General features: G+C 46.3%; 1 protein-coding gene across 8 annotated transcripts in view; it reads left to right on the top strand.

Moving 5' to 3' along the window:
• The first annotated feature begins 2,800 nt into the window (after positions 1-2,800).
• ARHGEF5 (Rho guanine nucleotide exchange factor 5) overlaps positions 2,801-17,561 on the top strand; it is a 33,684-nt gene continuing 18,923 nt past the window's right edge. For 2 of the 8 annotated variants that reach the window (XM_064701795.1, XM_064701794.1), the window contains exon 1: positions 3,836-4,455. In XM_064701795.1, coding sequence (XP_064557865.1) covers positions 4,453-4,455 — 3 coding nt within the window. In that variant the 5' untranslated portion in view covers positions 3,836-4,452. The other 6 variants (XM_064701797.1, XM_064701796.1, XM_064701799.1 and 3 more) reach the window with 6 other exon arrangements.

The raw sequence follows: 17,561 nt of genomic DNA, 5'->3' as shown, positions 1-17,561 counted from the left end.
CTGTGTGCTCTGCATGTAGAACTAAACCCAGAATAGTGTCTGGGCAGAGCAGAGAGGATGTGACAGCGCAGGACTTGAGTGGGACAGGATGTTTACAAGGAGGATGTCAGAGTGGGAGGTTAATATCCCAACTGCCCTTCAGCCTGACATAGCACAAGGCATTGCAGGAAGCAGGAGCAATTCAGGGTACGGGGCCCTGCTCTTGATGCTGGTGGGCCTCTTTGCAAGGAAGGGACACACCAGAGATACATATATATATGTATACACACCAAGGAGGTGTGTCCTTGAAGGGAAAGGGGCATGCTCAGCTGCTGCAGGGCAGAGTTTGGTGGGCTAAGAGACAGTGCAGCCCAACCCATGTGGGATACTCACAGCATGGGACAAGCCCTCCCCTGCTCACACTCTGCTGGGTTCCAGATATGTTCAGGCACTCAAACTCTGTGCAGCAGGCAGAGAAAGCAAGGTATCTCAAGACATAATTCTCAAAATCAAACAGAAAATTGCCTCTGCAGCTGCTGGAGGTGCCAAGGACAGGGGGAGAAGTTAAGCCCACGTCAGACAACAAGTTGCCCTTTTCTGGATAGAAGAGGAGCAGTTTTCCACTCAGGATGACCAACTCCAACCTGCTGCCAGCTGCTAGGAACTTAGAAAATGCAGTGAGAAGATGCACTAGCTATTGTTGCCCTGATTTTTTAAGATTTTCTAAACCTTCCGATGTTTACATTCTTGTAACAAACTTTCTCACACACTTTCTGTAAATAGCTTATTGTTTTACATTCTTTTATGGAAGAAGAGAAATTTAATAGACTGTTAAATGACACTGTTTGTCCAGTGTCACTGGAGAGCTGGCACTTTCACCCTCCAATCCACTGTCACTTTTAGAAATCTATAAATGTTAGTCAGAAAGTAAACTTCCCTTTTTTTCACCTTGAGAGCAGCAGTGTGTGCGTGTCATGTTGTTTTGTGTCCTATAGTGACAAGCTATTTATATAATCTCCCAGAGGTCTGACACGAAACTAAAAAGAGACATGATCCAGAGTCAGCTCCTGGGAATTTGAAGCATCCCTTTCCTTGCGTCTCACTGTAAATGAAGTGATGCGGAATGGAATCTCAGCTGCAGGAGCTCATCCACTCTGCTGAAAAAAGGCACCCACACAAATGAATGAAAGGAGTAATTGAATCAGAAGACAGCAGCAGGCATGAGGATGATTCTGTAGCTGGCTGGGGAGAGTTCTCAGTGTGCTTCCACTTCTGAGTGGAGTTTTCCTGCCTGGGAGACTCCACATGGATCTTGCAGGCAAGGGAGGGTTCAGGACTGCCTAGGTGTGGGCTGCAGGGTTGCTCTGGTGGTTGAGCAAGATCCCTCTTTCTCTTTTGCGGAAATCTTCAGAGCACATCCTGGAGGAAACACCTGTAAGCCTCAGGAAATGATCAGGAGAAAAAAGCAGACTTAGCAAAGAGACAACTCTGGATATCAGCTTAAGAGACAAAATATATAATATAGGTAATACCTTCCTCAGTCACCTGTCTAAGATAATTCTTTGCACATTTTGTGATTTTGGTAAGCAAAGATCTATATAATACACCATGGCAAAGTGCACCCTCACATAAATCCTGTATCCCTTTAAGCACCGTGTACCTACAAGAGACAGAAAGCCCAGGAATTGTAGCTGTGGACTCAGCTTCTTAATGCAGCCTACAGAGTTTTTCTACCCATAGCCTGGTCAATTTCTTCTGAATTCAGGTGTTTCATTAATTTTCATTTATTTTATGATCTTGGATGTGATCCTGCCTGGGATACTACAAAGCCTAGGATAACCCAACACTTTTCCTTGAACCCTCAGCTGCCTGCTGGGAGGAAACACAAAGGGCTCACACATGTGAAGTTAAGAAGTGGGAAAACAAGACTCAGATAATGAAGGAAGCTTAAAAATTAAAAAGCATCTCTGAGTCTTAAGCTGGTCCAGAGACCTGGGCTGGTGGGTCAGCTGCACTCCAGAGGCAAAGCAAACAAGTGCTGTGTCCAAACCTGAGAGGGACAGAGTTATTGTAGAATCACAGAAAGTCTGGAACTGCAAAGGACCCACAAAGATCATCCAGCCCAACTCCTAGCCCTGCACAGGACACCACAGCAATCCCACCCTGTGCCCAAGAGCGTTGTCCAAACGCTCCTGGAGCTCTGTCAGGCTGGGTTCTGTGACCACTACCTGGGGAAGCATGTTCAGTTCCCGACCACCCTCTGGGTGAAGAACATTTCCTAAAATCCACCCTAACTGTCCCCTGACACAGCTCCAGCCGTTCCCTGAGTCCTGTCGCTGGTCAGACAGAGCAGAGTTGAGGGCCAGCCCCTCCTACTTGCGAGGAAGCTGCAGAATTATTGTGAGCTCTAACCTCAGTCTCCTCCAGGCTGAACAAGCCGAGAGACTTCAGCCACTCGTCGTATGGCTTTCCCTCTAGGACCTTCACCCATATACTTACTACTGAATTAAAAGAAAAAAAAAGAAAAAAAAAAAAGAAAAAAAAAAAAGAAAATACCTTCCGCTCGGACGTGTCAGGGCCTGTGGCCGGCCGGAGCCAGGAACGGGTCCAGAGCCGCCGTGTCCGCCAGAGCCCCTCGGCCACCCTGCCCTGCCTCGCTGCGGTGCCGTCGGAGCGCGGCCGCCGGTCCCGCACGCCAATCAGGGCGGCCCGCCTGCCTTCCTGTAGGTGTGCCCGGCTCACCTGGAGCCGCGCTCGGCACTCATGACATACCTGCGGCCCCACGCAGGGCGACGGCGAGGTGGCGGCCGAGGGGCGCCGAGGGCGGTCGCCGCTGGCCCCGGCCCCGCGATGTGAGCCCGGCGCAGGTAAGGGCGGCCGCCGGAGGCGGCGTTGGCGTGTTCCCGGGATCGCTGTTGCCGCATTCCCGGGAGAGGCGCGGGCCTTGCGCCGGATCCCCGCGGAGTCTGGGCCAGGACGGACGGAGGGGCGGCTGCCCCGCGGGGCCGGGGCGGGGGCGACGGGCGGGCTCCGGGAGCGTGGGGCGGGTGGGGGGACGGGACGGGAGCAGGGGGTGAAGGAAGAGGAGGGAGGTCGGCCGACCCACCATTTTAGGACCCGATGGAGACGGGAGGAGGGATCTCCGGGGAAGGCGAGCGTCGCTCCTCCCGCGGTGGGCCCGGTGCGGGTGCGCGGTGCGGGCGCCATCGGGGCGCGGAGCCCCTTGGCGTCCCGGGCGCCGCGGGAGCTCCCCGAGGGGACGGCGAAGGAGGCTCCGATCCGCCCAGCCCGGGGCCGCATCCTTGGCGGGGGCTCTGCGCCCCGACGGCAACGCCCGTCCCGCCCGCCGCCCCCCGTTCCCCCGCCTGCTGCCGGCAGCAGGGAGGGCCCGGAGCGCAGGCCCGATCCCAGGCTCGGCTGCCAAGCAGCAGCAGGAGTCTCTTCTCGCAGAAATGGTGCCTCCCACGCAGGAGCGAGATACCACGGTGTTCGCCGGGTTTTCAGCTCCCGCCGGGACCTGCGGCCCGGGAGTCGCGGGGGTGCTGTGCTTGAACTCTGGACACCTCCTTGTTTTCCTCCTTGCCTCGTGACTTCTGTAGCCTGTCACGGAGGGAAGGCAGAGGAACGAAAGGCGAGATCTTTGCCTGCTGCTCGCTTCCTGCCTCCTTCCTGCAGCCCCGGCCACCGCAGCAGCTCCGATGGCAACCCCCAGTGCCCCAACCAACTTGCCGAGGGGAAATTCGGAGGTCCCACGGCTCTCACCTGACCCGTCATCCTCCCAGCACTCATGTTTGTCGTTGCTTGATGCTTCGTTTATTCCAAGATATTGGCTAAGACTGCATCAAACCTGGTAGGAATTACGGGGTCAGAGATCTGAGCTCAGCTCATCGGTGTTGACTTGCTGCAGATTTTGCCAGAGCACTGCTGGATATCGATGCCCGTGTTGGCTTCTCCTGGAGCTGAGTGCCTGTTCCTCCTGGACCTAGCCACATGTATAATGTGTTGTTGGAAGTTTTGTGACCTGATTCCTTGGTGTTTTGGAGTTTCTCATAACCTAAATGACTTTGAGATGGCTTGGATAAGGGCTTAAAGGGTTGCACTGGAGGGAGGTGGCTTGGTTTGGAGGAATAATGTGTGGGTGACCCAGATTTCAGAACTGCACCTGAATTGGGTGAGGAGGAGGCATCCATAATCAGACTTGAAGCTGTAAGAAATCTGAGTTCTTCTTAGTTTTTGTTCATGTTGGGAAGAGGTCAGCTGGCTTCTGTGTAGAACCTTGTTTTGCCGGGTGGTGGTTAAGGGTGGCATTTGTCCTGTCCTCTTGGTCTGGGTAAATCTCAGTGGGATTACACGGTCCAGTTGCTTGTGACAGTAGGTGGCTGGGCTTGAGGTTGATGCTCGTGCTCTCTGAAATAGTGGGACACAAATACTTCCTCCGGGAACTTCTTGTGCTTCCTGGTAGATTTTAGATGGATGGTAAGTCTGTTCTGCATGCTTTTTTTTTTTTTTTTTAATTCTGTTAACTTTAGATGGATGTTCTTGTGCTTGGTCTGTTGAACCTTATAATTTCTTATAGTACTCTTATTTCATGTGCTTTCTAGTAGGAAAGAGTCAAATTATGCTATAGCTTTTTGATGATTTTTTATTTCCTTTTTTTTTCCTTTTTAATGTAATCTGCTTTAGAGTCTTGTTTAAAACAGGCTGTTTTATTTAATTAGTTTGTATTCATCTTACATTCACTCTCCATAGTTATCCCAGGCAAAATTTAAGGAGCAACCCACAAGGGAATTCCAATTCTTAATTGGAATCACTTTTTTTCCGAAGGATGTTTGATTCTAAGTATTTACTTTGCTTTCTTTCATCTGGTATCTTTCTAGTTCATGTTGTTTGCTTCGTTACTGTTTGGCTAAATTATCCACAGCTAGTTTATTTCAGTAGTCATGCCTGGGAAGTTTTGCAATTCCTTTCTGCTTTGCAGCTCCTCACTGAACTGTTGAATCTTTTACTGAAGTACTCAGAAGTGACTTCAGTGCAAATGCAGTTGTACTCTATTGTTTTGACAGTTGGGCTCTACAGAGAGTATATTTCCCTCTTTCCTGAGGTAATCACACAGTTGATGTTCAGAGTATCAGCCAGTTGGAGACAGATACCTTCACCTGACCCCTGGCAGGTATTTACATTCCCAGCTGGTTATCACTGCATTGAATCCAAAATTCTACTATAAAAGTACCCAGTCTTGATTTCAAGATATCAGGTGATAGGCTGCAGTGGTTTCCTGGATAAATTATTCCAGTGGCTGATTACCCTCGCTAATTTCTTATCTCCATCTGTCTGGCCTGGCTCCTAACCACAGAGTCTTGCTACAAGTCTTCATGTCAGGTTGACATGAAAGCCTGTTGCTGCCAGGATGACACATTCCAGCTAAAAGATGGTCTGTTGTACTGCAAGCCCATGGCTGTTAGTATGCTGAGCTCTTCCTTCTGGGAAGAGGCAGCTGTGGAGCTGGAGTCTGGGTGGTCAGCATGGTTTAGAGCAGTGATGGAGGGTGCCTGGCCTGGTGTCTCTGTGGGCAGGGCTTCCTGGGAACTGTGATTGAATAACTCTGTTGCTTGGAGCTGGGCTTCACATGATGAGCAGCCCAGCAGCACAACAAGATGCTGCTGAAGGAATGATCCAGTTCTCATCCAGTCCTGACTGCAAGCTCCTGCTGCATCCCTGGGATCAGCTCTGGTGACCAAGTGGCCTCAGATCAGTCCAGTCACGGCTCCAACTGATTAACCCCCCTCCCTAAAGAAAAAAAGTATAGAAGTTGGATTAGCCTGCCTTGTGGCCAGAGAGATTGCTGAAGAAGAGTAGCGTGACACTGCACATGAGAAATGTAGTGAGGGACCACCTTTTCCAACAGCAGAATTAGATGCCAGAGGGAATCACACATTTAGTTCCTACATTTCTGTGCTTGGATAAACAGGCTGTGGTTGCACAAATCCTCTCAGCTGGCACTGCTGTTGAAAGAAGCCGTCATGCCTTCCTGTTGGCATCTCTACTGGTTCTCTGGTGCGGTTTGTTGTGGGACCATACATGCACCTCTACCACCAGGAGAGAAAGGACAGAGGATGGAACTCCTTTTGGCAAGGTGAAGAGTTGGTGAAACTAGGAGTTGTCACAAGCATGCCTTACCTTTAAATCTTCATAGAAGGCAGTGTATCTTTTTGCCTTCTCTCTGCAGCTGACCTGCCATGAGAGCAGCTGCCCTGATTTACTCAGTAGTGTGGATTAACTCTGTTGTGTGGCTTGGGAGAACTGGGTTAACCCAGGACTGGGATTAGGTCAGCTGCTTTTATGTCTTTGGTCAAGAAGTGCGTGTTGAAATTTGTTGTGTGGGAAAGAGCATTTAGTAAGAAGAAGGTCTGAGCCTTGGCTGTGACACACTGCTTCCTATGAAGGATTCAGTGGTGCAGAAAAGTTCTAAGTTAATGCATTCATGCATTCTAGATGTGAGTTCTCAGTGCTGAGCAATGTGGGGTGCCCTTTTGGGAAAGCTTCATTAATCTTGTCTTTTCCATTAACAAGTGACTCCAGCTTTCTTGCCTTTAAGTAGAATTGGTTTACTGAGACAAAATCCATTCCCTGTCTATTCTTTTAGACACCATTCCTTCAAGTCCTGTGCAGAACACTGCAGGATGAGGAACAGAGCCTGTGGTGGGGACTTGTTTTGACCTCATGTTGGGGAGGTTGGATTAAAAGCAAGGTGAAGTCGGAAGAAGAAATTCCCATGACTTTAGTACAAGTTCAGTGCAAGGTCAGGGGGAGGGCTATTGGTTTTAATAGTGGGAAAAATTTAGAAGAGGGGAGGTGATTACCATGACATGTGTACAAATGCACATAGATAAACAGACACCATATGTAAATGTATACAAAATAGAGGATGTTCTGATGCTAGGAGAGGTTGAGGAGGAGTGGCTGAAGAAACTGTAATTGGATAGCACACAAGGAGGGAACTGAGGAAGCACAGGAACCTGCTGCTGGGAGAATACTGCATTCAAGCAGAGATGGCCATAAATTCCCTTCCTGAAAACATATCCTTTTTGCAGTGTCACAGAGAAGTGTGTGACATTTGGACACCAAACCACGTTTTTGTGATCTCAGATTGAACACCCAGCTGCAGGCAGGGGCTCAGTGTGTGAGATTGACTGCGCATGGCCTTGCTGGTGCTCTGAGTCATTAAGCACGGGGATTCCTAATGCTGATCATATACAGAATTTCCCATATCTCCACCAGGGCCAGGCTGGGGTGGTGCCCAGCGGGATCCACTAGCTGGGTGATCCCCTCCATGGGCAGAGCAGAGCTGTGCACTAGTGAGCAGACCCAGCCTTGCACAGGGTGGGACTGGAGGAGGTGAGGGGAGGGAAAGCTCCTGCTTCATCACCAAATCCAGCAGTAGAGTTTATGAATCCAAAATACACCCCTCTGGAGGCAGGGGAGGGGATTAGGATCCTGGTCATGTTAGGGCATGATTTGTTCAGGTTGCAGAAGCCCAGGGATAATCAGGGGACACGAGTGTGGGTTGCAAGCAGACTTGTAGCTAGTTGGACATGATCCCTGTTCACATCTGCCACAAAGTGGCTGCCATGGCTACACTTTCATATTCACTGGATAACAGAAATAGGTGCACGAAGCAGTGTTAAGCTAACACAAACGCCACTGCTGGGAGGATTAGAAGAAGATGCTTTGCCCGCGATCTTGCTGGGCAGCTGCAAAAAATCAGGATGTGTAAGCTATATTGTATGTGTGCTTTACACTCACCTTTACAGGTGTAGTGATCAAAAATGCCTACAACAGATTGTTTGAATAGCTTAAATCTTACTTGGGCCCTTAAATCTTCACTACAGATTGCTGTCTGTTACGAGGGGCTCGTGGAAACTTGGAAAGAGTAGATGGGAAGATTATACCTTTCACAGTAAAAAGATACCATACCAGTGCCTGTAGCAAAGCTCTGATGTTGTAGCATCAGATGTCTTTAGTGGGTCTGGGCTGCAGGCTAAATCCTTGGATTAAGCTTGAGTTTAGATGCAGAAGTTTTGCTGTAGGTATTCCATAGTGCAGGCATCCAAGGGTAACTCTAGACTATGAAATGTAATCCATCTGCAACATTTGAGTCACTCTTTTTTCTGAGGTCCTCGAAGATTACAGTCTGGTTTTACAGGTGAGGGCTGCCAGGCTGCTGTTGAAGTTGTGAAGGTGCAGTGTGTCTATTTCCATTCTGTTGCTGGATTTAGGGAAGAAGGGGTGTTCTGAGTATGCTGCCAGCTCTTCAGGACAGGAATAGTGCACAGTATTTAGAACAGTGAGGATTCAGTCCTGATGGTTGGTATGGCTCATGGCTCAAGTAACTCTTCTCATTATTTGTTCTCTTTTTCTGTGACTTACTTTGCACATGAAGATATTTCAGGCTTGAGTCTGGATACAATAGATCTGGTAGATCTTAGAGTGCTCTGAGAATGCTGCACTTTTCTCTCCTTTCTCTACTCCTCCGCACAAGACTGTACAATATCCTGAGTTGGAAGGCACCCACAAGGATCACTAAAGTCCAACTCTGAGGCAAGGTGTTTTCTCCTGGAAAGGCATGTCCCAGGTACAGGTAAGGAGAATTTCAGGATGGGCAAGGGGGGGAGCACTGGCAAGGCTGCAGTACAGTACACAAGCTGGTTGTGACTCTGTGCTCTGACAAACTGTGGGGCAGAGAGAGGATGCTGTGGGGAGACAGCCAAAGGGAAGTGGGACCATCCCATATTTTTGCAACAAATTACAGCTTGTGGCATGCTTTCTTAAATGTGCAAATGATTGAGGGAAATGGGTTAACCCCTCCAAGTCACACAGTAATTTCTTAATAGCAACTGGTGATGTGTATAGGGAATACATGACTGTATGTCACTCTCTTCTCATCCCTGAGCACAGCTGGGAAGAGGGAATATTCTAGCAGGGCATGTGGAGAAGGCTGAAAGGGAGGCTGTAGGGTGTTCCTGTAGGCACAGGGTGAACACTGCTTGTTTTGGTGCCATCTGGGAAGGCAGTCATCCTCTTGCATCGCTCCTGCAGTTTACCTTGTCTTCTGCCCCTGCACAATGAATAAACTGAGCTGTTTCATTTCGGAGAGGGCAGAGAGAGGAAGATGAGCAATTTGAAGGTATGCTGGAGCAATGAAATGTGCCTTATCCTGGAAGAGCAAGGCCAGGCATGCAAGTTATGTCATTCTGTCACAAGGGAGGGTCTGGGCTGTGAAAAGCAGCTAAAAATTGTGTCTGTGCATCTAGAAGAATCATGACAGCTGAATGGCCCAGTGGGTGTTATCCAGATGAATGACATTTCTTCCTTCGTTCTCTACCAGCGTCATTTTTGCCTATCTAGTTGCTGAGTGGGTGATAACAGTGGTATCAGACATGAAAATAAGCATCTGAGTATAAAAGGAGAAAGATGAATTGATTCTTACTCTGATAGTCGTTGCAGATGACCAGAACAAGAAAAGGTGAGATGTGCTGCATTGTGTATGCAGTGAAAACTGGCATGATCAGAAATCTCATGTTCAGCAAGGCAGCATGGAAGCAAATCTGCCCTGAAATGTATTATAGCTGCATTTTACTAGAATGTTGCCTTTGGAAGCTTAATTTAAAAGGTGGCATTGTAAAAGGTTTTGTTGTGTTGCTAAAAAGAGTGAACAAAGTGCACTGAAAGGCAAAAAAAAGGTATTAACTGATGTGGGAGACAAATACAGAAGTGTCAGGCAAAGCACATGCAAAAACACCAGCTTGGTTTTAAACTATGGTTTGGTAGAGAAATACAGTTTTGTGTTTAATGGGAGCAAGAAATAACTAATGCTCTCTGTCCTAAGTTCATAAAATTGATGGAAGTGGAGAAGGGGTCTCCCCTGAATGTAAGCACAACGAGAAATAGACATATCTATTAGATATGTGTATTAGAATGTGAATATCTGACATGTGTGAGATTATGGGAGTGGGGCTTTCTCTGACTGGGCAGTGAGACTCCTCCAGTACAAGTGCAATACAGAATGAGCCAAAACAACTAAGTATGTACCCTATATTGTGGGAAAAATCTTTGTTATTTGTAGAAAACAACTTTACATCAGAAAAGGAAAATATCTTAGTAATGTGTTTTGTTATCTGGAAGAACTTGGAGGCAAAAAAGACACGAAAATAAAGAAGAGAGTGAGCAGCTGATATATTTTTGTTGGGGAAAGGATTGCTTAAATAAGACTTTGCTTATGGTTGCAATCAGATATGGGGTTTATAACAGGCCTTTGCATATTCAGTACACTGAGCAGCCACTCCCTGCCTAATCCTCAGAATATGGCTGGGAGGTAGGAGGGTTTACTATTACCCCAACTGCACAGATGACCCTCAGACGGGCAGAAACTCCTGCAAAGAGCTAGAATACAGAATTGGAAATTCTGCTGGATGGGGCCATTCTTGGTTGCCCTAAAAAGATGCCAAAACCAGTTACAATCTAAGTCTTCTGCAGAGACTCCTTTTATTGAATGACTGCAGTGGGGCACTGTAGGAAGGAGAGTCCCCGGTATCCTAATGTGTGTTCCCCTTCCAGCCTGGATTATGTTACTGGTGATAACAGCTATCCTTTGCCCCACTGTCTTGAAATTTCTAGTGACTGCACCCATGTTTAACTGCTCATAAGCCCTAGCCGTGAGGAGAGGCAAGACTCAAAACAGCAGTGTGCATCTTTGCCACCTTCTGTTAGGACAAGTGCAGGAATAGCCAAAGGTTTGGAATGCTGGGGTATTCCCCATGTTTGCATCAAAAACAGCAATGCTGCTTGTCCTGCTGTGGGGATAGCTGTAATTGCACTTTCACTGGCACAAGTGGAAGAGGTGAGGTGCTTGCTTCAGTAATAGGCCACAAAGATCTGTGCTGAAAGCTGGGTTCCTCAGGTGCATCAGTCTGGCGGAGGTTAGACCAAATTTTCCGTCCAGGAACATGTTTGGGGAGAGGACTCCAAGAAGGAGAGCTCTGGCTTTTCGCTCTTTCTTGGGCATGATCTGCTGACAATCCCACCTCTTCCCCTTTCAGGCTCTCTGTTGCTCTTAGCTTTCCCAAATCACAGTGGTCACACCACATCATACCCTTTGCTGTCACATCCAGTGATTTTTTTTTTTTTTTTAAACAGAGCAAAGCAGTTTTCCCCATGCTAAGTCCAATGAACTCCTTTAGATGACTAAAGGAACTCTGCTGCATCTCATTGACCTTGGCAGAGATGAGACATTTATGTGTGTATTTATGCCCTGCTGATCAAAGCGTGTTGCAGGTAATGGGAAGGTGAAGGAGCCAAGTCTCTGATTTCATTTGCCTGGTGCTTATAGCTTCCTGGGGGAAGTATCTCATGGATGGGAAGGTACGCACCAGTCCAATTAGAATATGCCATGCACGCCTGTGTAGGCCAGGGGACGAGAGGACTTGGCATTTCTCAGACAGAGCTTTCGTTTTGTGACCATGTCATAAAAAAGGTGAAGGAAATTTTATCGGCTTGACTTTACACTGTTATTCACAGGCCACTGTTAAGTTGCCTCATCCTCTGATTTCTCATTGCCACACTGAATTCAGGAGCTTGGGGTGAATTTGAGACACACAGACCTTATTTTACTCCGAAGCATTGCCATCTGATAGGGTGGGACCTGGGAGGGGAAAGAGAGAAGTGGTGTTACATGCCACAGGGCTGAGCAAAAGGAAGCTGTGGGCCAGTGAAGAAGAGAGAGAGTTGATGTCTTCAGAGACTCCCAAAGAGTAATCTTAGGATCCTGATTGCTCAGCTAATAACAGAAGATCATGAAGCCAGCAAGGAGTGCAGTGTTGGAGAATCTGGAAGGGTGGTGGTGGGAAACTGACTGTGCCCCCTTATTCATATGCAGAAAAATGAAAATAGAGGGAGGAAGATAAAAATATCTCTAGTTTTCCTTATGCATTGAAACTTGTTTAATTATTAAAATGGGAAAAATATTTTAATTAATGCATCAAAGAAATGTCAGTAATATTTATGAGCTGGTATAAAATTAATGCTTTAAATTAATCCACACTTGGAGGTGTACTGCTCTACCTTTTTCTTTTTTTTTTAATTTTTATAATATGCTGTGTTAATGACAGTATTAGGAACTAATGCTAAATCTTACCTACAACATCTATGGGCTATAATTACTACTATAAACTTTGAAATAAAGTAGTACTAATTGGTAAAGCTGGTTATAAAAAGCATTTTCTAAGACTGATGTATATCCATAACAGCATTTAAACCCCTGATTTATACAACTTTTCACAGCTTGATCTGGAAGACAAGGTCACAAGAGTGTCTTCCTCTTCCCTTCCCGGAACTTCCCTTTGGATTATTTCCCTTTTAAACTTTGCAGGTTATTTGAGATTTCCAGGGCTTTTTCTGAGGATCTCCTACATGTTTTTACTTGTTTTCAGAATTGGTCACAAGGGCTGTCTCCTAATTGACCTCTCTTCCATACAACATCCCCTCAAGAGCCAGCCCTTTCCTATGGGAAGGAGGCTGGCTGTGGGTTCACCGGAGTGTCACAGTCAGTGGCAATAAGGAGACAAGGAAACATAAAACTATGAAAACAGTCACTCATTTGGAAATGGTTATGGATCCAGTTAGAATATCCTGCTTCCCCTGGTGCCCGCTTCTCACCTGAGAGGGCAGCAGACATGTTCCTAGCAGAGGGCCAGGACTGGGTGTGTAAAACCCCACTGCTCTGCTGCTGCTGGTGTGTGTGGGCTGCCAAGGGAGCACCTGGCTCTGTGTGTGGAGTGCTTGGCAGTCACACACGGAGAGACACCTATGCTGGAGTGGCAGGGACTGGCCTGTGGATCCTGGGTGTGGTTTAACTAGAACATAGGGCTAAGTCCAGGTTTCTGCTTTCCTCCTCCTGCTTTGCTGCCCAGTCCTGTGTTCTTATCTTCTCGTGCAGCTTGTACAGCTGCTCTGGGGTCCCAGCACATGGAGGACATGGGCCTGCCGGATGGAGGACTTCTGCTATGAAGACATGCTGAGGGAATTGGGATTGTTCAGCCTGGAGAAGAGAAGGCTTTGGGGTGATCTCATTGTGGCCTTCCAGTGCCTGAAGGAAGCCTATAGGAGAGAAGGAGAGAGACTCTTGATAAGGGCCTGGAGTGACAGGACAAGGTGGGATGGCTTCAAACTGGCAGTAGGTTTAGTTGGGATGTTAGGAAGAAATTCTTCCCTGTGAGGGTGGTGATGCCCTGGCACAGACTGCCCAGAGAAGCTGTGGCTGCCCCATCCCTGGCAGTGTTCCAGGCCAGGTTGGATGGGGCTGGAAGATGGAAGGTGTCCCTGCCCATGGCAGAGGGTGGGAATGAGATGGGCTTTAAAGACTCCTCCTACCCAAACCACTCTCTGATTCCATATATAACTACTGCAGGGAGCTGTCAGATTTACCTTTATTACTTATCTTTTCTCCTGTGTCATACCTTTATGGCTGCTCACATCACCCTGCTCCAGGGTTGTTGTTTCTTTTGGCTCGACAACTCCCTGGGATGGCTCATACATGGTCATGTGTGCACTGGCATGAGGAAGATGTTGGCAGAAACCTGGATGCATAGTAAATTGGTCTGTTCTGGATTTCAGGTGTTGTGGATTTTCAGAGTTCCATGTCAGGTCTTAATGGAGATTTATTAAGATCCAGGTGGTGTTGGATAGTTTGTACAGTCAGCAGCAGAAGGAATTGAGGAAACTCTTCTTTTCCTTTTTTCCTTTTTTTTTTTTTTTTTTAAGTAATGGAGTATAAATAAATGAACTTTGCAGGATATCTGCAAATACCTAAATTTGGCCTGACAAATTTGATATTTCATCTTTGTTAACCCAGTTATATCACAGTGTATTTCACTGCCCTTTTTTTAGTTCCTGGTAGCTCATGTAACTCGTTGCATCAGGCCTAAATAGTCTACGTTGTCATGAGTCCCAACCTTTGAAAAACAGGGATCAGGCAGAGAGGGAATGGGGAGTTGCCGTTCCTCTCCTTAGTTACAATTTAAGGTTTAGGATTAAGAAATTAAGATGAACTCAGACAGTGAGATTTAATTGTTGAGTCATACTTAGTTTTTCTGGCCTTTTCCATACCCATTAAAGGCTATACATCCATTTTTTCTTAATTGTAAGCCAAAACTCTCACATAACCACATGATTCTAGGAAGTGGGACTGTATGAGAAACAGAAAATGTGATGTGCACAATAAAGACTTGCATGGCCAACTGTGCCAGTTGGCCATACAAGCCTTAGACCCTGAGGAACAACGAGTTTTCCATGTGTTCACATTAGTACCTTCCTATTCAGCAACCACACGATTCCTGTGGCTTTGGGTGTTTTTCCACAAGGGAGAGGGAAGGGGTCCCCGCTGTTGCTTTCCCACATTTACATTTCTTATAACATTTTATTTATATTTAATACTTTTTGCTTCCAATACCAAACTTGTCTTGTGGTAGCTTCTTCAATCTAAAGACACCAGTTAAATTTCCAAGAAAAAAAAGGTTTGTTCCCTGAGAAGCTGGGTTAGGGGAGGGTTGTACCAAAACCTGTTTTTCCCACATACATCTCTACATCTCTTTTGGATGGATTTTTTTTTTTTTCTTTAGCTACAGTTTTCAGTACAAAACTCTATCATTCCTACAGTATTGCCAAGTATTTTTGTGATTTGGTTGTGATACAAATCCCATAACTTTTAAAAATAAATCTCATTGCTGGAGTCATAAGGTAATTAAAAGTGATATGGGGAGCTAAGGCTGAAAACATGCATTCTGAGGGCACAACACAAGGATAAATTTGTGGTTTTGTTGTTGTGATTGCTATCTCATGGGATTCTGAATCCAACAATTTTTTATTGTTCTCTCCAATTGATGGTACAATATTAAAGCCAGAGAATGAGAGTTTTCTGCTGTTGTTATGGCTGATGATACTGTACTATCACTTCCATGGAAAGTGCAGTTTTATGGGTATTTTAGCATTTTTTTAGTTGCATAGGATGTGCTTTACCTATTGATAAAAAAGAAGGATTTTGCCAGTATATTTATGGCTGGTTATATATCAATGTTTAGCTTGTCAGTCATCCCACACTACTAAAATGTTCCAGCTTTATTTTCTGTGGGACTCTGACAGCTACCAGAAATCTGACAGTTTTCCAGGTGGCAATTGATCTGGCTGTGAAAGAGGTTATATTACCTGTTTGCATCAGACAGGATAACTTTGAAGGGCCTCTCTGCCAGGCAGGACAGTTTGTCCCAGTTCAGTTTGCTGAATATTGTTCATTCTTATCTGCCTGTAGCTTAACTGTGCTCAGAACGGGTACAGGTTACACAAATGGCTCCACAGTGAAGGCTGGGCAAGGCCAAGATTTCAAGTATGTTTCCAGGTCCTTTGATGTCTTAAGGGCATATGCATCTGTCAGAATGGTTTGGTGCAAATATGAGCCTTCTTTAAACTGAGACTCAAAAACAGCAGTGTGGGATTCTGGCTCACACATCCATAGTGTAGTGAGAGACTGAGATTTCTGCCTCTAACTGGAGAATCTGTCCCATGAAAGTCTTGAATCATCTTGCTCAAAGAGGAACTGAGAACTCCTGGGGTTCATGTCAGACATGCCATCTAGGAATGTGTACAGCATGCTGCTAGTAGCCACCTCTGCATAAAATGTCATGGGGAAGGTAATTTGGGAAGTTCTTGCCTTCTTTTGTGCTCCAGATGTTTCTGTCACTTGTGTCTCCATCCCCAGAGTTTGTGGAGAGACCTGAACAGAGCAACTTGCAGTGACTCAATACATTAATTCCACTGTGGGAATTCTGCTGTTCACCAAGTAGTGTCAATTATCTTTCTACTGAGCTCTAGTAGTGAGAATCACACACTATTCTTGTTTATTCTCATATTAGAAAACTGCAGAATATCAAGGCTTACCCATTACTATTATGAATATAAACTTAACCTCTGCTTAGAGTGAACTGGGTTTTTTGCTTTACAGGTGACCCCATTTTACCTTAAGAATGAATCACTTTTATTGCATCTCTGGGAAGTGCAATGTACAATCCAAGCCACATTCTTCACTTGCTGTTTGCCAAATGTTCAGTAGCAATTTCCAAGATGAAATAGATGAAATTGTGTTCAACCCAAAATGATGCTTCTCTGACACTTTTTTTTTGTTAGCATTAAGTATTTTAATCTACTTAAATAGCAACCAATGTAAGAAAAGTATGGAAAAGTATCCTTTTTTTTCCCCTCAGTTAGTGAGTCATTAGATAATTAATAGGCTCAGCGTATCTTGAGTGTGCCTATGACGAGTGAAAGCTGCAACTGGGTGTGTTGAAACTCGGGCAAACTCCCTGCACTGGTGTGACTGGGAGGTCTCACCTGTGTTTCTCAGGCTTCAGTATCAGCTTAGATGCATTTTCCAGAAGATCAGGTGCTTTTGGCAGCTGTGTTTTGTTCTGCCCTGCCTAAGACACCTGAGGCAACTCCTGGTTCCCAGAACATTACCAGCACTGTGTAGCACAGCAGTAGACTCTACATTATTTTGCTGTTTTAGATCATATTACTTTCCTTTTAAGTCTTTTCCTTCAGCAAGCTCCTTCAACTCTCCATGCCCTCAAAGCTGACTCCATGTTACAGTTTTCCCCTCCTTCCTTCTTATCTCTAGCATCCTGTGTTATCTCTTCCTGAGCTCAAGAGTTTTGACCCCCCTCCTTCACCTCCCTTGATGGGTTGTACAGTGATAGAGCAGCCCGGGGTGGTGTGTGAAAATTGGTGACTGTTTTCTTGCAGGGGAGTATGTGCAGTGGGAATCTCTCACATGGACATGCAGCTGAGGAAGCCAGCCTAAGCATGGCAGGACTAGCTGAGGAAATACCAAAATTGAGGCTTGTGGCAGGGCAGGCTTTGTGTTCAGTTTCCTGGGTGTCTCACCAAACTGAAGTCCAGTGCGTGGCTTCCTGCGAGAGATGGTGCTGTCCTGCACACTGTGCTCTGGATTTTGTAAGGAGAAAGGCTGTCTCTGAGCTGATTCAAATCATAGAATGATAAGGAGTTGGAAGTGACCTTAAAGATCACCTGGTCCCAAACCCATCTGCTGTGGGCAGGGACTCCTTCCACTATCCCAGGCTGCTCAGAGCCCCATCCAACCTGCCCTGGAACACTGCCAGGGATGGGGCAGCCACAATCTCTCTGGGCAACCTGTTCCAGAACCTCACCACCTTGACAGGAAAGAATTTCTTCCTAATATCTAACCTAAATTTCCCCTCTTTCAGCTTCTTGTGAAGTGTATCCAAACTCTGTGACCAAGATGATTAAACCAAGCTGAGATAGCAGGAAAAGGCTCAGGGCAGCCTTGTTGTTTTTTGGGTGGGTGTTAGAGCCAAACACAAAACTCTTTCCTGCCTGAACTGTAGTCCTTAAAACCAGCTTTGGCATTTCTACACCACGTTGTGGCTGCACTAGCAAGGATAAACTCAGACTAGGGACTACTTGGAAACCCTTTGTTTCAATGAGAAAAAGGGTGTCCT

Source organism: Zonotrichia leucophrys, chromosome 1A, assembly GCF_028769735.1.
Source record: "Zonotrichia leucophrys gambelii isolate GWCS_2022_RI chromosome 1A, RI_Zleu_2.0, whole genome shotgun sequence".
NCBI lineage: Eukaryota > Metazoa > Chordata > Aves > Passeriformes > Passerellidae > Zonotrichia > Zonotrichia leucophrys.
The sequence above is the reverse complement of the archived record's forward strand: the minus strand, read 5'-3'. Positions and strand labels throughout refer to the sequence as shown.